Below are 26,680 nucleotides of genomic sequence, written 5' to 3'. Positions count from 1 at the left end.
ACTCCAAATTCTGGTTCGAGGGATGGGGGGCAGATACTGGTCCCCTCACAACACTGAACAACTCCGCTGGAAGTGAACTCACAGAGGCAATATGGGCAGAAAAGAACTGTTTCTTTGCCGCATGTATCACCTGAGTATAGATCTTTAAATGTGCTCTATGTTGTAATCTGTCGGATTCGTGTCGAGTCTTTCTCCACTTGCACTCCAGTTGCCTAATTTGCCACTTCAGCCCCCGTAGATCTTCCGTATACCAAGGGGCCAGTTTTTAAGCAGTTTGGAGGGGATGCTCAGGTGAGCAAGTTGTTCCAATTCTCAACCAGGGCATCAACAGGATCACTGGCAAAGCCAACATTAAATCTCTCCAAGGCTTCTTGGAATCCTACCGGCTCCAATAACCTCTTCGGGCAGACCATTCTAATAGGCCCCTCGCCCCTGCGGGCGTGGGAAGTGGTTGTAAATCTAACTGTAACCCGATGGTGGTCCGGCCATGACAATGGGGAAATCACAGGAGTCTCTACCCACAGAACACCACCCTGATTGGAGTAAAATACCAAATCAAGTGTGTGACTTGCAATATGCGTCGATCCAGAGACCGCTTGGGATAGGCCCATAGTTGTCATGGCCGCTATGAACTCCTGAGCTGCCCTGGACAGATTGGTCCCGAAAGGAACATTGAAGTCCCCCAGCACCAAAAGTCTGTGAGACTCCAATGCATGTTCCGCGACCAAGTCCGTGAGCTCAGTAAGGGATTCCGCTGGGCAGCGGGGCGATCGGTATACCAACAGAAGTCCCAATCTGTCCCTGGTCCCCAAATTCAAGTACACACATTCAGTATGGTCCGATACCCTAACAGGGACCCTGGTAAGGGAGATGTTATCTTTATAGACCACAGCCACTCCACCTCCCTGCCCACGTCCCCTCACCTGCTCCTCTACATAATATCCTGGAGGGAGAAGCTGGGCCCAAACTAGGCCACTGGCCTCTCCCAACCAAGTCTCAGTAATACACACCAGGTTGGCCCCTTCATCCTTGATCAAATCATGGATGAGTTCAGATTTATTTTGGACTGACCTGGCATTGCAGAGAAGCAGGAAAAGGCTATGTGGGTTGTTGGCAGTGCTCCCCAAGGTCAGAGAGCTGGCATTTGAACCAATGAAAGATGCATCTTTACAATTTAAAACTTTGAAAGCAATTTTCTTAATTGCAATTACTACTGCAAAGCATGTAAGTGAACTGACTGCACTCAGAGCAGACAGGCCATACACTCAGTTTTATCTGCATAAAGTAGTAATGTGCATGGACCCATAGTTCTGGCCAAAAGTGCTGACAGAATTCCATTTAAATAAAGATATAATACTACCTACCTTCTTTCAAAACCCAGAAACCCCTTTAGAGGTGGCATTGCAGTCTTTGGATATACAGCGCACATTGTTGTATTATCTGGAAGCCACAAAAGACACGAGAAAAAAACAAACAGATTATTCATTGCATACAAGGGAAAGGCCAAAGGGCAACCAATATCGAGACAAAAACTTGTCCAATGGTTAGTGCAACTGATTGTGTTAGTGTATAAACAACGGATTGGATCCCCCATGTACCATTTGGGCTCATTCCACAAGGGCTTATGCATCTTCTGCAGCTCATCTGTCAGGAATATCCATGGTTGATATCTTTAAAGCTGCAACATGGTAATCTCAACAGCCATTCATAAAGCATTATGCCATTGACTTGCGACTGGCAAAAGAAGCAGGCCTCAGGAGGAGTGTGCTAAAGTGAGTGCTGCCATAGCTTCAGGGGCTAATGTGCTCACCACCAGATGGGAAACTGGCTAATCACCCATTCATTATGAATGCAACAGATCACGATCCAGATAAACAGGTTGCTCACCTGTAACTGATGATCTGGTAGCTTAAAGCAAACATACTCAGCTTAGAAGGACACTAAAAGATAATCAACAGATGACCGTCTGCAAGAAACTGAGTAAGAGGATGCCCCAACTGCCGAAAATAGTGGAAGCACAGAGCACATGCAGGGCAGCCAGGGCGTCACGAGGAGCTAGTCAACCTATCCGCGAGGTTCTTGCGCAGACGCAGAACCCATTCATTATGAATACAACAGATCACTACCAGATCATCAGTTACAGGTGAGCAATATGTTTTTCTATGGCACTCTTTCTGTATCTCTGACTATTAGGCATGTATGAAACAGCTGGCTGCCCTGTTCAACTATCTCCCCGAAGATAAGACGCCTTTAGCATATATGTACCAAATGGAGGCCCCCTATTTGGCAAAGGAGCAGATCAATATCACTTGCCACAATGGTGATTGCATGGTCAAGGCCTTGGTGGGGGCTGTAGCTCTTCATTGTCATGTGTGACTCTAATTATTATTTCTTCTACTGAATAAGAGTGCATGCATTGGGGAACTGACAATCCGGGCCTTATGCTACAGTATATTAACTGTGGAGGATCTTCATAACACAAAGAAGATGGCTTGAGTGCTGTGATTTGCCCCATCTCCTGCCCAGTCTGCATCAAAAATCATGGTAGTATGGCTTCTGTCCTCACCAGCAAAACTCAAGGTCACCAGTTTGCTTCTCTTTCTGGAAATCAGGTTACTTCTATAATTGGCAGCCTCATTTGATGTCACATTTGAGGTTCAAGAACTTATGCCTGAACTACTCCTCATTGTCAAAGCAGAGATTTTGACTCCTCTCTAACAGGCTGTCAGCCGTTCCTGAACCTTGTCTTTCACCAGCTGCGTGCACACTCTAGTTGCTGGACCTATTGCTTCAGCACAGTTCCACCCTTTCTTCAACACATTAAGCTCAAATCATTTGGGACACAGGGAAGTTACTTTATTTTATTTATTTATTATTAATTAATTAATTAATTATGATATTCCTATACCGTCTGATATATGCATCTCTGGTGTACAAAGTTTAGAAACACAGCAAATATAAACAACATAAAGCCAGTTAAAATTCACAAAACAAATAAAACTATTGTTGGGAATTCTCTCTGGTAAGAGAAACCCGTTTTCATTATAGCAGAGTGCACAGAGGCACAACACAGTGGAATTTGGTTAGACATGCGTGTATGCTGAGAATAAAATAACTTGGAGCCAGTTCATAGTTTCAAATCAATATAAGGAGTATTTATTATAGAACTCCATTCTAGATAGTAAAGTGAAGAGATAGGATCTCTAATCTATCTATCTAGCTGGATGCAGATGGATTCTGCATCTCTGCACGCATGGTGCAGGGGAGAGGAGCTTGCTTGTTGCAAGGTAAAAAGAAGGGAAGAAAAAGGGAAGAGGAAGTGGCAGGCAGGCAGGAAGTCCCTGAGATTAGCAATCTACATATCAAAGGGATAGTTGCAGAGTAGTAGAGAAGAGATGACCAATGTCTTGACCCTCTAGCCCTCTGACTCACTAGTCTGTCCTCCTGTGTCATTGAGACAAGAGACAGCACATAGTCCTTCACTTCCAACAACTATCTCAGAAGATAAAACTCATTAAAAGTATCCAAATTCAGTTAAGAGTCTGGGGAAACAGATATGTCTTAAGGGTCTGCCTAAAAATAAACAAAGAAGGAAATGCTCTTAATTCATATTCCAGAGCCCCGGGGCAGCTACAGAGAAGGCCTGGTCTCAGGTTGCCATCAAACGAGTCAGCAGCAACCATAACTGGACCTCTCCAGATGATCTTATTAGGCGAAGGTTCATGACAAAGAAGGTGCTCTCACAAGTTGCCCACAGTTGTTCACATGGGCTATGCCACTGAGTTCCCTTTTCCCCCCAAGCTTCTTCAGACCTGTACAGATTATACTGCCACTTTGGTTCTTCTATGGGAGGCTGACCCTTCTCAGCATAGGAACAATATAACTTCTCTCTCTCACACACCAGGGCAAGCGCTTTTACTCCCACTACTTCACCATTCCCCAAACAGATAGATCACTACTTTCTGCCCTTGACATCAGCGGTGTTAGTGCCTTCATGAGGCACACAAATTCCAGATGGTGTGTCTCTTCCTTTTAATCTACCACTGTTCATTGATGGAGGCTAGCTAGTTTCCATCAGTCCAAAACCATGCATACTTTATGTCTCAATACAGTCTTGATATCCCAGTATTTATATGTTGCTTTTTGAGTTGATCATTATCAATACTGCATCAGAACAAAGTGATGGGAGAAACCAAGTAGGGAATGATCAGAAAGTCCTATGGCCTGAAGTTTGTAGCACTCTTATGAATGAGTGCAGAAGATTTTATGCAAACCTATTTTGATTAGCCTCTCTAGTTGCAGGACAGATGTCTTCACTCACATAAAAGCGGTTGACTTGATGTCATTACCAATTCCCTGAGACCACTTCTACCTCCCAATTATGACTGATTTCATTATAGGAAGGGAGTCAACATGATAGTTCAGGTACTGAATGAGAGACGTATGATCACTATGGTGCCCATACAGCAGATGTAGATCCTATTCGGGGCAGGAAAAAGAATCTTGGGTAACCCTAGACAACCCAGTGAGACTACAGGACTTTCCTCTGTGATGAACAGCACTGTTGTTGAACATCTATGACGCTGCCTTATACTGTGTCAGTCCACTGGTCCATATTGCTTAGTATTGTCTACAGTGACTGGTAGTGGCTCTCTGGGGTTTAAAACAAGGGCTTTTCCCAGCCCTTCCTGGAGATGCCAGGGATTGAATTTTGGACTTTTTGGATGCAAAGCAGATGCTCTGCTACTGAGCTAAGGCTTACTCTGGGATGCCCTCTTCTGATGAAAATACAGTGAGGCTGTTCTCACGAGCAGCAAGACTGGGCTTGGCTGCCCCTGGGAACTGCCAGGAGCCGTGCAGCTCTTGGTGGCAAACCCAGCTAAGAAACCTGGCTGTTGAACAAGGTTGAGCGATTGAGTGCTCCCTTAACCCAATTGACTGGGTTAATTGACTGTGTGTCAGGGCCATCTGCTTTCAGCTGGTGCTGAAACACTGATGGGTACCCATCCATCATTGTGCGGGGAGCCCCGCAATACACCATGCACGTTCCAACCCCTGCATCTCTGTGCTGCCCATGGCAGCCAAGGACCATCTGGGTGTGCGATTTGCACACCCAGCAACTCCACATAGATGTAGGGAAGGCGAGCTTCTGCTGCCTTGCCGGCCTTCTACCCTCAAACCCGCTCACTTGACTTTTTTCATAATGTTAATGTCCTGGGGTGATGGACCTAACTCGGGTGAAGGAACCCTACAGATATTCCTCCTGCGTAAGACCACATCGGTGATATAACGGATGCACATTCATCAATGCATATTTTACTCATTATTATATAGGCTTAGCTTGTGAAAAGTACTGTTGAATCAACAGACCTTATTTACCTGTCAAATTTTGCTCTGTAGTTTTCAAATGTGTTTGTTTTATGTCTGCTGGTTGTTTGGAAATGGAACAATTCCCCTAGACTGCCTGGGAGCTCCTTTCATGGAAGGGATAAAGTTATATAACAATGTCTCCAGTAGCTGCCCACCCAGGCAGCCACATATCTGTACAGAAGATAATGACTAGAATGTAAGTCCAACATTCTTTTTTGTTTCTTCTTGCATTAATCAGAATATGTGGTTTTCTTTCTCCCTTCAGGCTGCACTCAGTATTTTTGGAATTGTTGGTGGCCCTCTTTTGGGAATATATTCTTTGGGTATCTTTTTGCCATTCGCAAATGCTAAGGTAAGTCATGCTTTTTCATTCTGCTGTTGCTAAATGGAATGGTATTGTGGGGAGTGGTCAGGGCTCATCTTATATTTAAGTGGATGTTTTACCATTTCAGAGTATGTTGTATCCATTATTCAGTAGTTTTACATATTCACAAGGGGTGGTTCACATACAATCAGAGTTTAGCATTCTGTGAATGAAGAGTCAGGAGCCATGGACTCGTGCACTCACAGTGGCGGAGGGAGGCTGGCGGTGGCCCGTGTTTGGTAGCTGCCATGGCCCCCTGGCCCTGCCCCTGCATCTAACGTCAAACACAAGGGCTGGCTAGCCATGCCCCCCACATCTGACATTTGGGAGCGAAATAATGCCTCCCCCGCATCTGCCGTCAGATGTGTGTCTGGGGCTGTGATGCTCAGCCCCTGGGGGCAATGCCCCAGGTTCTTTGAACCTGTTCCCCCAATGGTGGTTCTGCCCCTGTGCACTCCCTCTTCCCCCTCCCTCCTTCCCATGCACACAGCAATTCCAGTTTAAGACAAACCATAGTCTTCTATTTTGTCCAATCCTTAAACTGTGATTTGTGCTTACCTTTGAAACCAGGGTTTGATCTTGATTTCTAATTCTGGTTTTCAGGGCACGTACGAATTATAGTTTGCTGGTTCAGATAAATGGCAGACATGTGTTCAAACCAGGATAGGAGACAAGAAGGAGCTACATGAGAAGGAGGAAGTGCATGAATCTGAAGCTCCTGTGTGCTTGTTCATTGAATACCAAACCATGGTTTAGTGTTATGCCTGAAGAGTTCCACAGTCTTGAAGGTTCATTGATGCACTCAAAGTGAAAAAAATCACAGTTGTGGAGAACTTCCAAGTCATCTGTATTGATAGCTTTGCAGAGGTGGCAGTTGTTTGTGCAATTATTTTGTAACTCCAGAGATTCTGCAGTCAATATAAGGAAAAGCAAATCTGGTAAACGCCTGAGAAATATTTGGTTTCTGAACCTGGACACCCAACAGATAACTACTGGAAATTCTCTTGCACCTATATTTGGTAGCAGTAAGACAGACCAACCAGACCTCGTGGAACCAGGATTTGAACTTTAGAACATTTGCTGGGGAAGGGGAGGATCTGTTAGATGGTGGTGGCAGCTGCTGTTGCATGGGCTGGAGGAGAAGGAGGTGTCAGTGGTGGCTCAGACTCACATTGTCATCAAGATGGGCAGTCTTGGCAGCATCTGAGGCTGTGGAAGGATTGGCTGATTCACTGGTCCAAGATGCTTCATCAGCTGCTGCTGCTGCTGCTGCTCCTCCTCCTCCTCCAAGCTAAGCTGCTGAGCTGTGACAGCAAGAGGGAGAGCGTTTGGCCCATTCCCATTCCATTTGTTGCTTCCTGTCCTCCCTTTCTTCCCTCTTTCCCTGTCTAATCCTGCCCAGTTGCCTCCCTTACCTCCACAGAAATGTGAGAAAGAAAAGCTCTTGATTTCCTAGGTCAAACCTGTTCACTCTTAGGTTACAAGCATCCTTCTTCATGCAAGAGATCCATGTATACACAGACTCCGATCTTTTGTATGTGCAAGCTCCTCCATGTGTGCATATGAAGGTGAGTGTGAGCCTGTGCCATCCATTGCAATGAATGATGGACCATTGCTAAAATAGGCATACCAACATTAGCCTGCTAGAATCATTTGTAGGTTATGGTTTTAATGTTTGGTAGGTGGTGGTAAGATTATTTTGAAAGTGAAAACCTGAGCCTTAAGCTTTTGGAGTGATTTATTTCTTTGGTTACTTCTATGCTTACAATGTATATCTGTTCTTCAGGGTGCATTTTCAGGTCTCCTTTGTGGAGTTACTACTGTAATGTGGATTGGAATTGGTGCTCAGATACACCCGCCACCTCGTTACAGAACTGAACCATTACACCTTTCAACAGCTGGCTGTCAACAGCAATACAACTGGACTATTGCCACTACTATCGCAAAACCTCCAACTCCTCCAAGGTATGCACAACAAATCAGTAATGTGTTACATACTAAATGTGTGTCTAAATTAGTTCTAATCTATTCTAGATTAGATCTAATATAGCAGTATTTTATTTGCTTGAGCAATGAACTTCTTCCCATTTGAGTTAATGATATTTCATTTTAGGCATTTATACCCTATTTTCTCATCTTTTGTTGCCTAAGGCAGAATATAAAACATGATTAAAAATCAATTATAATAGTAAAATAGAATACTAGAAGTTAAAATAAGTACTTTTATTTGGAAATTGATGTACCAATGAGCTGTTCCAGGATTGGTGTATCATGATCCCACTGACTGGTACCTGTTAGTAATCTTGCAGCTGTATTTTGAACTTGTTGACATTTCTGAATATTCTTCAAAGGCAACTCCATGTAGAACACATTGCAATTGTTTTATCTGGAGGTGAATCGACCCCGACTTGATAGCACTTAATGGATCAATCAACTAGAGTTAGGTACTTGTGACCAAACTATATCTGCCCAGGAGGGAGTGCAGCATCAGCCAAAGTTGGTAGGCGCCTGTCTACCTACAGACCCGCCTCTCCCATCCAGTTACATCCCGTTTGGTTAGATAATCCCGGATGGCCCTTCTGTCGGTCCCTGATTTCTGAGATGTTCAGGGCTCTAGGACCCGGGAAAGGGCCTTTTCAGTTGCTGCCCCGCTCCTTTGGAACTCTCTCCCCCTACAGATCCGGCTAGCCCCTTCCTTACTGATCTTCAAATCTCTATTGAAGACTTTTCTTTTTCGCTAGGCTTTTGCCCTGTAGTTTATTTTTCTGTTCTTTGGTAGTTACTTTAGTTTTTAATTTAGAATGTAATTTTTAATGTTGCCTGTTTGCTTGTTATGGTGCACCACCCAGAGTCTTTGGAGTGGGTGGTCTATTAAACGTCATAAATAAATAAATAAGAATGGTCACATCAGCAGGGGTTTAATGTTGTGGAGCCTGGATGAAGGCCCCCACACAGGCCACACTTCAAGCATTTTGTCTGCAGGCCACAGGTACTGAATTCAGCCATCAAAGCAGGACTACAGGTAGGCAATGCTCAGAAAATATCTATAGACTGCAAAATGTATGCGCTCTTAAAGATGATCTATCAAACTTATTGGAGTTGAATCACGGTGCATGCATGTTAGTATATAATGCAGCTTGTTTGTGAAGGTCTAACAGAAGAAAACATGCGGTTTGGATTTATTTGATTAGAATTTGCTCCATCAGTGCTGTGTTTTAGTAAATTTACTACCATTGAAAGGTTTTAGGAATCTTGGTTTCCCCCCCACTTTGGGCAGGGGCAACAGTTGATTTCAGGAAGCATTTATACGGTGGGGAAAGCCCTTTTCACCATTACAAATCTGTCAGTAAAAATTCCTGGTAAACAATAATTCTTATTTCAGTAAGTGAAACTATTGCAAGTGTACTTTTGTGGATGTAGTGACGGAACTGATGCCATGGACACTTGTTATAGTACTGTGACATACCACGCATTTCTCCCCTGTGTACCTGAACCATTTGGAAAAGCCTTCCAGTTTTAAACTGCTTCCCTCTTTTTGTTCCTTTGGAGACAGAGTGCTATTCCCTAGGGGTGTGCACAAAACTGAGTTGCCCAGTTTGGTTTGAGTCCAGACTGGACTCAAACAGGACCGGGCATGTTTGGTTTTGTGTACCTTGAACCCCCTTGGTTTGGGTTCGGGGGTTCGTGAGTTTAAAAAATGTTTAAAAGAAGTCTCCAAAAGTCTCCAGAAGTCCCTCTCCCCCCACTGGCCTCCATTATATTCCAAATTGTCCGGTTCGGGTGGTCTTTAGCCTGTTCTGAGGCCCACCCCATGGTGGTGGCCATTTTGGAGGCCACCGCACATACCCAATGGGTCTCTGCATGGCCGGGTGACCCAGCCATGCAGAGGCCCATAGGGCATGTGCAGTGGGGGGAGGGGGAACTTCTGGAGACCTCCTCACAGCCTCAGAGAAGCCCCTGGAGCAGAGCAGTGAGATCTGGATAGTGGTTCCAGACATCCATAAAGACTGGGTTCTGCGCCTGCGCAGACCATGCTTCGGATAGAATTCTCTAGCTCCTCGCGACGCCCAACCACCACCAGCACATGACTGCAGTACTCTTAAGCAACGGTTAGGCGTCCCCTTTCCAGTTTCTTGCTGACCGCCTAGGCGATCGCGTCTTCAGAAACTACAGCTCCTCAGAAAACGATTATTACACTGTTAGACTGACTAGACTGGCATGGACTTTGACTAATCTTTTTGCCAATCCTTGGACTCCGACGACGGATATATATTTAAAAAAAAATTAGTTATCTTTCACAAAACAACTTGGAACGGACGACGGACCTCTCTGACTTAACGACTCAGAACAGACTTCTCTCTGGTAATATCCCCCTCCCCTTGGCCTTTCCTATGAGTTTGAAGAAGGAAAAGACAAGAGAAAAAACCACCTTCAAAAGGTGCTCCGATTGCAGTGGAAAGGTCTCATCCACGGACAGGCATGCACTCTGCCTATTCTGTTTAAGAGAGGCGCATAATACTTTGAGTTGCTCCGTCTGCTGTACTTTTAACAAGCAGACACTTAAAAAACATGCAGCCCACCTTAAAGTGGTGTTGCTGGAAGAGGCATTACAGCCTAAACGCTGTGAGACCTCGGAGTCAAGACCTGCAGACATGCAGTCTAAAGACTTGGGGGCAGCGTCATCAAAAGTCGCCCCCTTATGGGCCTCAGCGGTGGCAGCTACCACCTCGACGTCAGAGACTATCGGTGCCACCTCAGCAAAAAGAGTGGCAAAAACCGCCTCAACGCCGAATGCCTCGGCCTCGAAGGTAATGGCTTCAACTTCGAAATAAACCTTTAGAAAGCCGGAGGGCACTCTGATGACGTCGACGTCGAACGGCTTCACTTTCCCTGGCGCCAACACCAAGTCAATCTCTGTCGATGCCGAGGGAAAAAGTAACAAGGCACTCCAGGAATGGCTCGACATCTAGGCAGACAACTACAGAGCCTTTGGCATTGAAAGCGTTGTTGATACCTACAACGTTGACAGAGCCGTTGATGTCGAAGGCAGCTTCGACATCGAGGTTGCCTACAGTACAGCCTGGTGTGATGGACCATCATAGTGGAGAGAGGGAATTCGATCCCGACCTCGACACCAACGCGGGACAGTTCAACACGGTGGCGATTATTCAGGACACTGAACTCGAACCGGTACTAGAACTGGAAACTGGCTACAACCTACAACCGGACACAATTCACAATAGCAGCCAGAGGGTGTTCTCCATCGCATGCTGCAGTCTGGAGGCACTACCCCCTCTTCAAACACTTTTAAGGGATTCCAGGACACCACACCAATCCCAAAGACACTGTCCTGTACGTGACCCACTACTCTGACAAAGGGCCTTCTTCCTCAGGGCGGATGGCATAATACTTGCACTGTCTCTCCAGAAGAGTATTCTCTCTTCCAACTATGGCTAAGCGAAAGGGAACACCCGATTTCGCCCAAATTGAAGGAAACAGCAGTGCAGACGACGACTGCCACTACGTTGCAAAGAACTGTCTCCTCACAAGCTGATTGTCCAACAGAATCGGTTTGTCCGAGTGTCACGATGAGATCCGTCTCTCTGCAGACCACACAACTCTCTCAGAGAGAACCACCATCGAGAAGGTCGGTTTCACTTCAAGCAGATCTGATTCACCACTCAGCCCCTACTCCTGTGACTCTGGTGGGTGGCTCTTCACAACTTAGTGGAGAACATCCTCCTACCTCGCCACTGCTTTCCTCCACAGAGGGCGATGACGATGATGATGACTACTCGTCAGACAGTACGGAACTGGAGACACCAGAAGAACCTGCGCTGCCGGAACCGAGCGATGATGTTGCTGCCCTCCCTTCCATTTCGCCAAATGAGGAAATGAAGGGATATCACCAAGAAGTGGCGGAAATGGCTCATGTCTTTGGCCTCGATGTAAAGCAGAAGACACTGGACTTAGATGACCCGGTGTATAACATGATGAGCAAGACATCGGGGTTGCAGCCGGTATATCTGCCAATGTTACCTCACATTTCGCGCGCAGCTAAGTCTGCTTGGGAAGTGCTCCAGACTTTTACTCCTACTTCAAAACGGTTGGAAGTCTTATACCGTATTCAAGAGGAGGAAAACGAGTATTTGATTAGACACCCTACACCGAACTCCTTGGTAATAGACTGTGCAACAACGTCTAAGAGAGGGAAGCGTCATTCGACCCCAGCAGAAAAAGAAGGACGCAAATTGGATGTGTTGGGGAGGTGGACATATTCAACAGCTTGCCTCTTTATAAAGATAGCAAACTATATCACCTGCCAGGCAAAATATACGCACTCACTGTGGGAGCTTCTGTATGATCAGCAGGCATCCTTAGATCATGAGCCGTTCCTTTAGAAATTTGAATCAACCTTCCTACGCACTGCTACTACAACTAGACAACAGTTGGCCAACGCAAAGTATTTGGCTGAATCTGAGTCTAGAGCTCTGACATCATCGATTATACTTAGGCGTCATGCTTGGTTGAGAGCTACTCAACTTCAACAAAACATGAAGGATCGTATAGAAACGTTGCCATTTGGAGGAAAGGGCCTGTTCTCGGATGATACAGATACGACCATGGAACAGTGGAAGAAATCCAAGTTAACTGCATGCTCCTTTACAAACCAGAAATATAATAGCACTCGAAGCCAAACATATCAGCATTATCAGCCTTGCCAAAGAAAGCATGGTTATTACCGTCAGCCTGACCGGAGGGATTACAGATGCCAGTACCAATGCTACAACTGTCGACAGTTCCAACCCCGAAACAAATCTAATCAACAAGGCTGCAGTAGAGCAGCTCAACAACCAAAGCAGCAGCTTTGATCTGCTTTTGAGCCCACTAGCCAAAAACATCTTGGTCTCATCTCCTCGTGAGACAACCAACACCATATCGAGTGCAAGGAAAAACATCACCTTGACGCCTGCCGGAAATACCATCAAACTGGCCAGCCATGCCCAAGCATGGCACCATATTACATCAGACCAGTGGGTCCTAAGGATAGTTTCGACAGGCTTTACTATAGAGTTCATGGAGATCCCCTCTTTTCAGGGGATGAGGTTCACTCTAGACACTCCAATATTGTGGGAAGAAGTGCAGCAGTTGCTGCAGAAGGGGGCCATATGTCCGGTGCAGTGGGCTCAGAGCCAAACGGGGTTCTATTCCCTGTACTTTCAGATACCGAAACGAGACGGAGGAATACGTCCAATAATGGACTTGCTCTGTCTCAATTGATACATCGAAGTACAAAAATTCTGCATGACAACGTTGCAGGCCATCCTACCCCTGCTCCAAAGGAGCAATGGATTGCAGTGCTCGACCTCAAGGATGCGTACTTCCATGTAGGCATACAGCAGAACCATCTAAAGTACCTCCGCTTCACCTTGGGCACAGAGATATATCAATAAATGTTCTACCCTTTGGACTGGTGACGGCACCAAAGGTGTTTATAAAATGCATGGCTGTCGTTGTGGCTCATCTCAGGGTGCTAGGACTTGCGGTATACCCGTACCTCAACAACTGGCTCCTAACGGCGAAAACCAGAGAATGGTTACTCTCGGACATAGAGGAAGTAAAATCCCTGCTGGACAATTTGGGGATCCAGATCAACTGGAAGAAATTGCATCTAATACCAGCACGAAGTTTGCTATACATCGGAGCGCGACTCGATATGCTTCAACAGATAGCGTACCTGCCAGAAGAGCGGTACCTTTGCATATGCAACCTGGTACGTCGATTCCAGACGATACCATAGCATAAGGCGAGGTCAATCCAGGTTCTTCTAGGCCTGATGGCCTCATGTACAACCACGGTACCATATGCGCGGCTAAGAATGCGCAGTTTGCAACTCTGGTTCCTCCACCATTTTCGACCAAGGCTCGAACCACAGACCAAAGAACTTCTACTACTACACAAAATTCTGTCCTCGCTGCAGTGGTGGACAAAGGCGATGCATCTATTAAAGGGGGTGCTGTTCGAGACACAGTTACCATCATGTACCCTAATGACGGACGCTTCCATGCGGGGCTGGGGAGCCCATATGGGGAACATAAGGGCACAAGTCCAGTGGTCTCAGAAGGAAGCTCTGATGCATATCAACTTCCTGGAACTGCTGGGAGCATACAGGGCTTTGCTCGCCTTTCAGAATGGCTTACAGGATACGGTGATCCAGTTGCAGATGGACAACACCACAGCGATAGCCTATGTGAACAAGCAAGGGGGAACGGTGTCGCAGGCACTCTGCAACCTCAGCTTACAGATATGGAATTGGTGTGTTCCGAGAGGGATCCACTTGCAAGCGATACATATCAAGGGCTCCCTAAACTGCTTGGCAGACTCGTTGAGCAGGGAAACTGTGTTGCATCAACACAAATCAGAGTTGCACACAGAGCTAATTCAAAATCTGTTTTTATGATGGGGGCGAGCAGAGGTAGACCTGTTTGTGACGGAGCAAAACAGGACGTATGGTGTTTATTGCTCTAAGATGGGTCTGGGCACACATTCGAAGGGCGACACCTTTCAATATCAGTGGATAAGGAGCTTGTACTATGTGTATCCACCAACTCCGCTCCTTTCCCATGTGGTGGCCAAACTCCTCCAAGAACAAACACGAGCGATTGTGATAGCCCTATGGCGGCCTCAGCAGCCTTGGTTCATACAGCTACTCAAACTGTCGAAGGGGGCATACATGCATCTCCCCAAATGGGAGGATCAGCTATCACAAGATCAGGGCAGGGTCCTCCACCCCAACCTGTCAGTGCTCAATCTCACTGCCTGGAAGATAGGCTTCTGAATAAGATCCTTCTGAATACTCACAAGATGTCTATGAGACGGAACTATAGAGCGAAGTGGCGAAGATTCTGCTCCTATGCTCGAGAACATCACTTCCAACCATGGAAGCTGGGCTTAAGGAGGTCCTCCTATATCTCCCCTCCTTGAAGCAGGCGGGGTTGGCCAATGTCCACATGGCTGCTTTGTCATCACGGCACGCAGGCTGGGATGGCAAGACTGTTTTCATTCACCCTAAATGTAAAGATTTCCTGAAAGGGATAAATAACTTATACCTGCCGGTGAGACATCCTGCAGAGAAATGGAGCCTTTCGCTGGTCTTGGGAGCACTTACGGAAGGCCCCTTTGAGCCTATGGCTGCTGCATCATTAAAATTAATGGCCTTGAAGACACTCTTCTTAGTGGCAATAACCACGGCACGGAGGGTTTAGTGAACTTTGAGCCCTCCGAGTGGCCGAACCATATACCAAAATCAGTTTTTTCTGAGGTGTGAATTCTCATTCTATCATAGCAAATGAGATTTTTTTCAATTAAACAGCTCTCATGACCCCACTTTCACTTTTTCACACTTTCCTTTACTATGAATAATATGAGGAAGTAATCAATTTAGCACACTTCACCTTATGAAGACAAACCTCATAAAAATAAATTCACCAAAATTCACCCCCTGCCCAATCACTCTTAAATTGGGCATGGGTGGTAGCCTCCAAACATTAGACACTATCTACCAGCCCAGCCCACTCCTTTGGGGCAGATCCACTTTCTGCCCCCAATCTGCCCCAAAGACACCCAAACTTCAAAAATTCTCAAAAAATCAGCCCTCTGCCCAATACCCCTGAAATTGGGGTGGTAGCCTCCACCCATTAGACACTACCACCCCACCCCACTATTTCGGGGCAGATCCACTTTCTGCCCCCAAACTGCCCCAAAGTCACTAAAACTTCAAAAATTCTCAAAAAATCACCCCTTTGTCCAAACCCCCTGAAATTGGGGTGGTAGCCTCCACCCATTAGGCACTACCACCCCACCCCACTATTCTGCCCCAGGCCCCACTTTCTGCCCCAATATGCCCCAATCTGCCCCAAAGACATGAAAGTTTCAGAAATTTACCAAAAATCAGCCCTTTGCCCAATCCCCCTGAAATTGGGGTGGTAGCCTGCACCCATTAGGCACTACCACCCCACCCCACTCCTTTTGCCCAGATCCCATGCTATGCCCCCGAACTGCCCCAAAGTCACTAAAACTTTAAAAATTCACCAAAAATCAGGACTTTGCCCAATCCCCCTGAAATTGGGGTGGTAGACTCTACCCATTGGGCACTACCACCCCACCCCAAAATTTTGTCCCTGGGCCCCTTTTTACCCCCCCGAATCGATTCAGATTCGGATTCGGATTAAATCCGAATCCGAACCGAATCAAGGGTGATTCGGGTGACCCAGATTCGGGCACAAAACAGAACAGGGGTGATTCGGTTCGGGTCCGAGCCGAATCACCCGAAAACCCGAATTGCACACCCCTAGACAAGTTCTACTCAATAAATTTATTTTAATGTTTGAAACTTTTAAAAATAATATCTTTTTATAGCAAGAGTTCTCAAAGCAGTGTCTCCAGATGTTGGATTACAAGTTCTTTCACCCCCAACTACACTGTCCCTTGGTTATTTTGTCTGGGGTTGATGGGAGTTCAGCAACATCTGGAGACCCAAATTTGAGAAGCCTGCTTTTAAAGATATTTTTATGGCATGTCAAATAACCTAGCAAGTGACCTCTGATGGATGCTCAAAGAAAGGTTCAAACAAACAAACAAAAACCTCCAGGTTTTTCCAATCTACCAAAGGAACGTTTTCCAATCTTGACCAATTTACCCTGAAGGAAAATTCTTTCCCAACTCCAAAATGGCAGTCAGTGCCACCCTGGGCATGTGACAATAAGCAAGCACTCCTTCATCCCTCTTTCCCACTGCAATAGCTGACTGTTGTCCTAGAGGCTGTATTGCCATCCTTCATGGAAAATTGGAACATAGGAAGCTGCCATATACTGAGTCAGACCATTGGTCCATCTAGCTCAGTATTGTCTACACAGACTGGCAGTGGATTCTCCAAAGTTGCAGGCAGGAATATGTAGTGGTGAACATTTGTTTTCTGATTGAGTGGGATATAGGGCAAATGGTGCCCATGTATCCTTGTTCCAACCATTCTGAAAATGAACAGGCCAGAACTGAAATGAACTTAGATGGATGGGGCCATTTTTTATTCCATTTTAAAATATCATTTTAGAACTTAAATGTCTGCTTATGGAAACTGCTGATTTACTACCACATATGCCAATAGTGGCAAGAGTTCCAATGCACAGCCAGCTGCCTCCTAGTATGCATCATAAATACCCTTGGATGCAGCAGCCCAACATGGATATGGGTCATCCCCCCCCCCACCCACGTGACACTAGAGAATGGTTGTGCATTGTAGTTCCTGCTACCATTACAAGTAGTGGCAAATCAGCTGTTAAAGTTAGTGAGCCAGTTATAAATATAAATCATATATATATATATATATATATATATATATATATATATATACACACACACACACACACACACACACACACACACACACACACACACACAGTGGTCCCTCGACTTACGTAAATAATCCATTCCGAACACACGTTCGGAGGTCGAAATTTTCGTAAGTCGAGGAGCGCACCACGGAAGTCTGAAAACATTCGTAATTCGAGGAAGCCGCATCTAAACATTCGTAGGTCGAGTAAGCTGAATCTAAACCGGCAACTACTTCCGGTCTTTTTTGTCGCTCGTAACTCGAAAACAACGTAAGTCGAGTAGTTTGTAGGTCGAGGGATTACTGTATATATATAAGCAAATGAAAAGGAACGAGTCAGCACCCTCCAAATAGGTCTTTAGATAGATTACTCTGGGCCCAGGAATGAATTAAACACATGTTCTGAAAATGAATGGTGTTCCTAAAGTGAATAGTTTCCATGCACATGCCTAAAACTCAGCGGCGGATTTAGGCATAGACAGAGAAGGCACTTGCCTACGGCGGCAAAATTTGAGGTGCAGCAAATTTTGCCATGCCTCAAATTTTGCTTCCCCTCTCTGGGGGCGAGGGGAAAGCCCCCTTTTTTTCTCTAAAAACTGCTACTGTGCATGGCAGGATAAGGTCAGCAAAGGCCTCACAATGGCGGCTGTGGGGAGAGGGGCAAGGGGAAAGTTACCTTTACCTTTAAAACACCATGCAGGCAACAAGGTGGCAGCAGCTGCCGCGGGGAGGGTGGTAGTGGGCCGAAGGGAAAGTTACCATTTTTAACAATGCCGCTACGTGGGTGGCGAGGGAGAGCTCCTTCCATCTCCTCTCCTCCCTCCCAAATGACTGCACGCCTGTCTGCAGTCCATTATAGACCTTTCTCCTCACCATGAATTGCTTTACACCTTTCAAGCCAAGCCATTTCCCGCAAAGAAAGATTTCTCCCTATCCAGTTCTCCATACAAGTCTGTAAATTTTCAAGACAAAGATGTCCTTTTTACTTACTTGGAGAATTATCTCTTTTTGTCTCTTGAGAAAATGGATAGATTGCAGTTCCTTGTAAATTCTTTTTTGATCTGCAAAATTGTAATAAAAATGATTGGTTCAGATATAGTTCTTCAGTGATTGGTCTGAAAAGGCCAATGGGCTAGAAATTGAACCAAGCACCCACTTCCATTAGCAATAAAGGACTTCCTTCCAAAGGGTCTATTTCCATATGAGGGATGTTTCATATGTCCTGAAACAAAACAAATTTTGATGTTCCTTTCCTCACACAGACTTTTTGTTATGAGCTTTTGCTTGCTTAAGCTTGTGGGAGACTATGGACTGCTTTATGCTTTTCAAGCCAAGCCATTTCCTGGAAATAAGGATTGCCCCCATCCCACCACCCCAATCTGCACAAGTCTGTTCTCATGCAAAACAAAAGTATATTTTTACTTATCATAGAGAACTATCTATTGAGAAAACAGATAGATTGCAGTTCCTTGTAAGCTGGAAAACTATCTTTCAGTCTGTAACACAGTAATCAAAATGGTCAGATCAACATTTAACCATGATAGATGGCTTCTGTAATTGGTTTGAAAGGAGCATTGGGCCAGAAAAGAACTCAAGTAGCCATTTAAAAAAATATATATTTTTTGAAGAAAAGACTTACCTTCATGTTGGTAGTGACCACTTGTGATCTTTTACACTTCCTCTTTCCTGAAACAATGCAATCATGTGTATCATCAGTATTCTGGTTATGAATTTTGTTGCTTTCTTAAACTGATTTAAAATGATGCATTTCAAGCCAATCAATTTTCTGTGAATAATGTATGTGATGTTGTTGCCTCTCATTCTCTAGGAAAGAAAACAAATAACTGCTTTCATTACCAATAAAACACTTACTTCTGCATTGGTGGTGTTCTGAAACAGTGGTGCAAGTTGTTTCTTGCCTTGCATCATTCTTTACCTTGTATCACTTATTTTTGTTAGGAGTTTATTTTCTTACACTTGGTGGAATCTATGATTGGTGGGTTTTTGGGTGGGGTGGTGGTGGTGGTGTTCTGTTCCAGGTTATTCCCAAAATGAAGCTTGTCTTATTGTTCATTTGTCTCTAGTTTCCTGTTTAAGTTGGTCTATTTCCAGGGTGAAAATACTTCTCCGGGCAATATAGTATCTTCCACACCCAGGCCCCAATGAAGACAGGACACACTTGGTTGGAGTAAATAAGGGACACTTTATTAAAGTACAGCAATGACCAAACTTGCAATGAGGTCCCCAACTAATCAGCGTGCAGATACTCCTCTGTGTGGTGGCCATTCCTAGTGAAGGGCATCCCACCACCAAGGCAAAGGGCCGGGTCGTGATTGAGTCAGGCTCCATGTCCTGACCTCCTCTCACTGCGAGGCTTCCCCCACTGAGGAGGGGGGGTTGCGCAACACACCCCAAACCCAGGCTGCACAGTTCTGAGCTGGTGAGTTCTGCCACCCCCTGAGTGGGGGCCATTCCCAGCCTCCTGGGCCACAAGACTGTGGAAGGGCTGTTCCATGAAACCCCCCCCACACACACCTGAACTGGCCCTCCAACCAAACACCGATCCCTGACTCTACCTGCCCAACACTTGCACTCTCCTGCCACTGAAGTGGGGTGGCCGCTCGCTTCTCTCCCTCCCTCAGGCTGGCTCCTCTCAGCACGTGGTGACTATGAGTGACTGAAAGCACTGCTCCCTTCTTTGGCCGATCCAGCCCCTCACAAGGAAGCTCCCGCTCATCCTCGCCAGCCAATCGGCCTCTTCTCGAAATGCGGCCGAAAGAGCTCTCACGTGGCAGAAGGAGCTAACAGAGAGCACTCCCTGTTCTTGCCTGGCAGCCAAATGACTGGCTAAGATGGAAGCTGCCGGGTAGCTTGTGCCCCACCCCCTCTCCTGATTGGCCAGCCCCCTGGCACATGGAGGGGGCAAAGATGGCGGCCGCTGTGCCTGCTTCACAGGCAGGTGGCACAACCCCGCCCCACCGTGAGGGCGCAGAGGTGAGAAGCAGCATTTTCCCTTACAATCTCTAGAATTAAACCTTGGCAAAAGTTATTTACAGAGCCAAACAAAGAAACGAAATGAAAGAATCTGGTATTTAGAGGTGCTGAGATACTTGCTTCATTTGCTGGATTGCTTGTTTTAAAACAGCCTCCAGCCCTTACACGTTCCTATTCTAGAAAAGAAATATAGTTCTTTCCTGGCAGCCTTACCACTCATTTGTATATTTAAAAGGAGCACAATTGCTTCGCCATGATTATCCCATCTGTTCTTGGGATAGGACGAGCTATCCTGCCCCTCTCCATCTCCATCTCCATCTGTCAGATGCTTCTTCTCCTGCATTCTCCACACTACTGAGCTTGACCTTTGAGCTTTAGCCATCACCAAGGAGGCAATGAGCACATCATAATAAAGAAACCACCAGCTATGACATAATTGCCACCTGTGGAGGTGGAGGCAAAATGCCATCCTTCAGCATTGGGCAGAGATGTAGCTGGTGGGCACTACAAATATGTATGTGTTTTATACCAGTCCTATCCTAGCAGTTCTAGTTTGGAGAGAATGCTGATAATTGTCAAATCCTTGAACCTAGGGGATTCCTAGTCTTGGGTTCCCAGATAACCCCAGCTAACTTGGCAAAGAGGCACCTTTTAACATGGTGATTCTCTTTATTTAGCAGGGGGAGAGTAACTGGTCCTATCCACCCCCAGCACAGTACCTCCAGTGACTGTTGCTGGTGTCTTATTTATTTATTTATTTATTTATTTATTTATTTATTTATTTATTTATTTATTAGATTTATATACTGCCCTTCCAAAATGGCTCAGGGCGCTTCACAGAATGATAAAAACAATTAAAACAAATTAACAATTAAAAACTATTAAAACACAATAAAACCAATAAAACAGCTAAAAGCCCTGAAAATCAGGGCAACACTTTAAAACAATTTAAAACAGTTAATCATTTTAAACCCAACCCAAGATAGTTCAGCTGAGCACGAACCCGCAGCCACAATGCGCACAGGCCAAAAGCTCTTTTCTGCCGCACGCACCGCGACCGCATAACTCTTCAAATGGGTCACATGCTGTATCCTGTCAGATTCGAACCGAGTTCTCCTCCACTTGCGCTCTAGTTGCTTACCCAACCGCTTCAGTCCCCACAACTCCTCAGTATACCAAGGGGGCATTTTTGCAGCAGGTTGGAAGTGACGCTTAGGAGCAATCTTGTCTACTATCTTGTGTTTCTTTTTAGATTGTGAGCCCTTTGGGGACAGGAAGTCATTTTATTTATTTATTATTTCTTTGTGTAAACCACCCTGAGCCATTTTTGGAAAAGCGGCATAGAAATTGAATGGATGAATGAATGAATAATGTTGGACTACATCATTCCCAGCTGCAGTGACCAGAGGCTGAACTGTAGTCCAACATCTGGGACTCAAGATTGGGAATCCCTGCTCTAGCCTTTTTCCACAACTGCCTATTGGGTCAAAAAACATCCAACAGCAACTGGGTCCAACAACAACTGTAGCCCAACCTCTCTCTGGTATTGCAGATTGAGGCAGTGGCCAGGAATGCCTTTTTATCAATTTGGACTGATATGCCAGCTGTGTCTGTTCCTTGAGATTAACAAACTTATTACAGTGGTACATATGCTGGTAACCTCCAGGCCGGGCTATTGTAAAGCACTCTATGTTGGGCTGCCTTTGTACATAGTCTGGAAACTGCAATTGGTGCAAAATGCAGTAGCCAGATTGGTCTCCGGAGTACCCCATAAAGAACTACTCTGGCTGCCAATATGTTTCTGGACAAAATACAAAGTGATGGTTATTATCTACAAAAGCCCTAAAAGTCTTGGGCCCAGAGTATTTAAGAGAATGCCTTCTTGATCATGAGCCCTGCCACCTATTGAGGTCATCTGAGGGGGTCCAACTCCAATTGTTCCATCTTGTCTGGTGGCTGCTCAGGGCTGCGCCTTCACTGTAGCCATCTCGAGGCTTTGGAACATGCTCCTTCTTGGAATAATCGCTTCGCTATCTTTGAGAGCTTTTAAAAAGAAGAGACCTATCCAACCAAGCCTTTAGTTAAATTTAGTTAAATTTTAAATCATTTTAAAGGTTTTATTTTAATTCTGTGTTGTACTTTATTATGTAAATCACCTAGAGACTAGAGTTTTGGGTGGTACAGTATATAAATGTGTAAAATACATATAGTATGTGTTTTACTTGTTGGTGAATATTGGTGCATAATTTAAGAGGAAATGTTGTCTTTTTTTTCCCTTCCAGACCTTCCATCCAAGAGTATTGGTACTCCGTGTCCTATCTATACTTCAGCTTAATAGGAACCACGGTCACATTTATTGTGGGAGCAATTGTGAGCCTATCAACAGGTAACATTTTCTAATTCTGACTTAATTTTGAAAACCTGAGAGTTTCTCAAGTTCATTCAAACGCATCTTGGTATATATCCTTAATCCATATAGCAACACATGTAGGTAAGCAGCATAAAAGGGTTGCAGTATTCAGAAGGTTGCTCTTAAAATCTTGTCCTTTATATAAAGAGATTTGGTGAATGACTGTATTCAGTCACCATGATATTTATTTATTTATCAATCATATTCTTATACCTCCTGATATGTACATCCCTAGGTGGTGTACAAAATTTAAAATATTTATAAATCAACACAGATTAAAATACATGATACACAATAAAAACAATAGTATAAAAGTTATTAAAACAAATTATTAAAACTATTAAAATTTTCTAATTAAAAGCTTGTGAGGAGATTCTTGAGGGTCTTCCTGAAGGAGATGCTCTTATTTCATCAGGGAGCATACTCTAAAGCCCTGAGGCAGCCTCAGAGAAAGCCCAGTTGTGGGTCGCCACCAAACAAGCTGATGGCAACCATAACCAGACCTCTCCAGAAGATCGTAACAGGCAGCAGGGTTCATGACAAAGGAGGTGCTCTCTTAAATAGCCTGGACCCAAGCCGTTAAGGACTTTATTGGTAATAACCAGCACTTTGTTTTTCACCCCGAAACATATTGGCAGCCAGTGCAGTTCTTTCAAAACGGGTGTTATATTGTCCCTTTGTGTTGCCCCAGAGACCAGTCTGGCTGCCGCATTCTGTACCAACTGATAACGGGTGATCAGTGCACAATCTCCTTCAACCTTTCTTTTGCGGAAATGCATGCTGAGAAGAGAACCCTGCTCAACACCTCACCCTGATTCAGGTGTAGCAATGCACTACTAGCCATGTACAATAGCTTGTTTCTAGATGGGCATGCTCACTCTCATCTGCATCAAAATATGCGTCCAGCCATTTCAATAGGGTTACATCATGACATATATGTAAATACATGTCCAGAGGCAAATATCTGCAACACCTGTGCATGCTTCTATGAACTAATCTGGCTGGATCATAGCAACTGACCATGAAACATAATACCTGGATCTTGATCCCTTGCATTCATAAGGAATGGGTTCTGCACCTGTGCAGAGACCTCACTGATAGATTGACTAGCTCCTCGTGATGCCCACTCTGCCTTGCATATGTGCTCCGTGCTTTCATTGAAATTGGCAGTTGGGGGCGCCATTTTCTCCGTTTCTTTTTGACCACCAAAGTGTCAGCACCTCGTTGCTGACTCCTCAGTTCAACTAGATTGTATTGAGAGAAAGAAAAAATATGAGATATACATTTGTTATTCTTGTTGAATTTGAATGTCATGCCGGAATGACTTTTGTGAACACATGCGGGACTGTTGACGATCCAAAGGGAAGGACAGCATATTGGTATGCCGCATCTCCCACGGTAAACTGCAGATACTTGTGGTGGCTTTCTTGAATCCCAAGTGTACGTGTCCTTTAAGTCTAACATCGACTGCCACTCCTCCTTGCACAGGAGAGACAGAATTCCTTGCAATGTCGTCACATTCTGAACTTGCGTGCCCACACAAACCAATTGAGACCCCAAAGGTCCATGATTGCCCAAATCTCCCCATCCCTCTTTGGGATCTGAAAGTAACAAGGGGAGTAAAATCCGTACATCCTCACCGCCCTCCGCACAGCGACAATTGCCTCTTTCTCCAGCAGCACCTGCACTTTTCCCAGCCGTGTAGGAGTTGTTCTTGGGTATTTTATGCCCAAGAATGGAGGCATACTTTTGAACTCTAAAACATAACCAGTCTTGATAATTCTGAGCACCCATTGGTCCGATGTTATGTGCTGCCATGCTGGAGCATGGCTTGCCAATTTGATGGAATTGCTGGCAACTTCAAAGCAGGTGTTGTGCGCTTTGGCAGATGGATATTGGTTTGATTGCAGTGGATGGCGTAACAGATTTAAAAGACTGCTTATTCTGGCCTTTAGCAGGCCTGGCTTTTAAGCTGCTGGCTGAAACCCTTATTCTGCTGATAAGGCGAATGCCTGAAATATTGATGCCTGAAATCCTTTTGCTCTTGTTGTTTAAAAGCGGTATGTTGCCTCCCATGTGGATGACAGCGTGGAGAGTCAGCTTCTAAAAAAGATACTAATTAACAATAAAAAGCCGACTGCAAGGAAAAATTATAGACGTAAGTGGAGGAGGTTCAAAGAATATGCACGTATACAGGGTTTCCATCCTGGTAAGGCTACGTTGCGGCAAGTTCTGCTATACATGACCTCTGCTATACGTGACCTCCATGCCATGGCTGCATGGAGCTGATCATACCAGTATGTACTGTAGACTACGCCAGCCTTAATGAACTGTGTTGTGTGAGCTGTTCATGTGGTTGATCAAACAGCAAATCATCCTATCTTCTAGGAGGATTAAAGCAAGATGTGGACCGCAGACTTCTTTTTGGTAAAGAGGACTTGATGGCTAACTTTGAATTTTTGAAACATAAAATTGTAAGTATACTCTTGCAAGTTCTCAATCATATAATGTAAGTGTGCATGCACTATCAACCTAAATCATGTTGACCTCTCCGGCCAGAGATACTCATGTTTGACATCAAGCGCCATCCAAGGATCTCCCTATCTAGTCTGTACTATCAGCTCATCACCCTTTCTTTAGCCCTCCCCACCCCTAAAAGATTATTGGAAGTTTATGCATAGATAATCTAGTAATGGCATTTACCCCTTCTAACTGAGCAAAGAGATGCCTTTTAAAGTGGTGATTCTCTTATATTTAGCAGAGGGGGAACAACTGGCCCTATTCAACCCCAGCATAGCATATCTCCAGTGGCAGTTGCTGGTATCTGCCTTATGTTTCTTTTTAGACTGTGAGCCCTTTGGGGACAGGGAACCATCTTATTTATGTATTTGTTTTTCTATGTAAACTGCTTTGAGAACTTTGGCCATAGAGTGGTATATAAATATCAGTAATAGTAGCAGTCGTAGTAAGAGGCACCACACGATCAGTCCTAGGTGAAGGGTGCCAGATTGTTGTTTTTTCTTCCGCATTGATCTCCACACACAGATCAGTTGCTGGATTTGAGCAAGATCATACATTTTGCCCACATTTACATGCAGCCTTTACAACTAAAGGCCACATTTCCATGCAGCCTATTTCAATCAGTAGTATTACTGTAAGTGCACTTAACTTGGCATTGAAGTATGGCCTTTGTAAATAGTAAACAAAGAATACGCATTAGAGGCTTTATTTTTCTTATCCGTATGAAATTGTGACCATTATGATCACAGGTAAAGGTTCATCCAGGAAAGGAAGAGGAGGAGGAGGAGGAGGAGGAGGAGGAGGAGGAGGAGGAGGAGGAGGAGGAGGAGAAAGAGCCTCAGTAATGGAGCAGCAAACTACCTTCGTTGCTATAGGAGGAAATCTGCTTCAGAGGATGACATAGCAAAGAGCAGCATTCCTGAAAACATCTCTAAATGAACTGCATTCAATGAGGCGTATGAAGTCCATAAATGTTTGGTCTTTATTATTAAAAATGGGACATCTCTTGGTGGTGGTGGTTTTTTAAAATGCGTTTTGAACCCTAGTCAATTTGCTAACCAAAATATAAGCAGATTTGAGGCAGCTCTCTTCTCTCACTTATGTGTCAGTTAGCACCTATGGTAAAGCAACATGCCAATACAAATTGATTATAAACCAGTATTAACAGTTTAATATGTTTTTGGACACATCCCTTATTTGTTGAAGGAACTTATGTATGATTTTGTTTGATTGTTTGACACTTCTGTATAGGAGAGCCCGTGCATACAAGTGATAAATATTATAAATTGTGTAAATACCAAGGTATTGACTATGGGGATTGCTCAAGAATAAAATACAGCATTATCCAAAGTGTAGTTATAATGAATCTGTCCTCTCTTCTTGTGCAAACTGCTGCTGTGTGTGGTTCTTCCTGTTCTTTATACCCTTTATAAAAGTAAGTCAGAAAAACCTATAACTTAAAATATGCAAAAATAACCAAGGGTTTAGATAATACATGGCTGGCATTTGTAGCAGTCTCTGATCATTTAAAAATAATAAAAAGCAGTTATGGGAAATTTGCAGATTTGATAAGAGGAACTGTGTGTGTGAAAGAGCTCTTTTCCCACTCAGAATTACCGTCTGTATCTTCTCC

The 26,680-nt window shown here is 44.7% G+C and overlaps 1 protein-coding gene across 1 annotated transcript in view; it reads left to right on the top strand.

Moving 5' to 3' along the window:
- Positions 1 to 22,503, top strand: part of LOC128327820 (sodium-coupled monocarboxylate transporter 1-like) — a 101,715-nt gene extending 79,212 nt beyond the window's left edge. Inside the window, exons 11-14 of the mRNA XM_053257088.1 lie at positions 5,636 to 5,722; positions 7,212 to 7,302; positions 7,521 to 7,699; positions 22,400 to 22,503. Of these exons, the coding sequence (XP_053113063.1) occupies positions 5,636 to 5,722; positions 7,212 to 7,302; positions 7,521 to 7,612 (270 nt within the window). The 3' untranslated portion in view covers positions 7,613 to 7,699; positions 22,400 to 22,503. The remainder of the gene's footprint in view (positions 1 to 5,635; positions 5,723 to 7,211; positions 7,303 to 7,520; positions 7,700 to 22,399) is intronic.
- Positions 22,504 to 26,680: the final 4,177 nt, after the last annotated feature.

Source organism: Hemicordylus capensis, chromosome 5 (assembly GCF_027244095.1).
Source record: "Hemicordylus capensis ecotype Gifberg chromosome 5, rHemCap1.1.pri, whole genome shotgun sequence".
NCBI lineage: Eukaryota > Metazoa > Chordata > Lepidosauria > Squamata > Cordylidae > Hemicordylus > Hemicordylus capensis.
The sequence above is the reverse complement of the archived record's forward strand: the minus strand, read 5'-3'. Positions and strand labels throughout refer to the sequence as shown.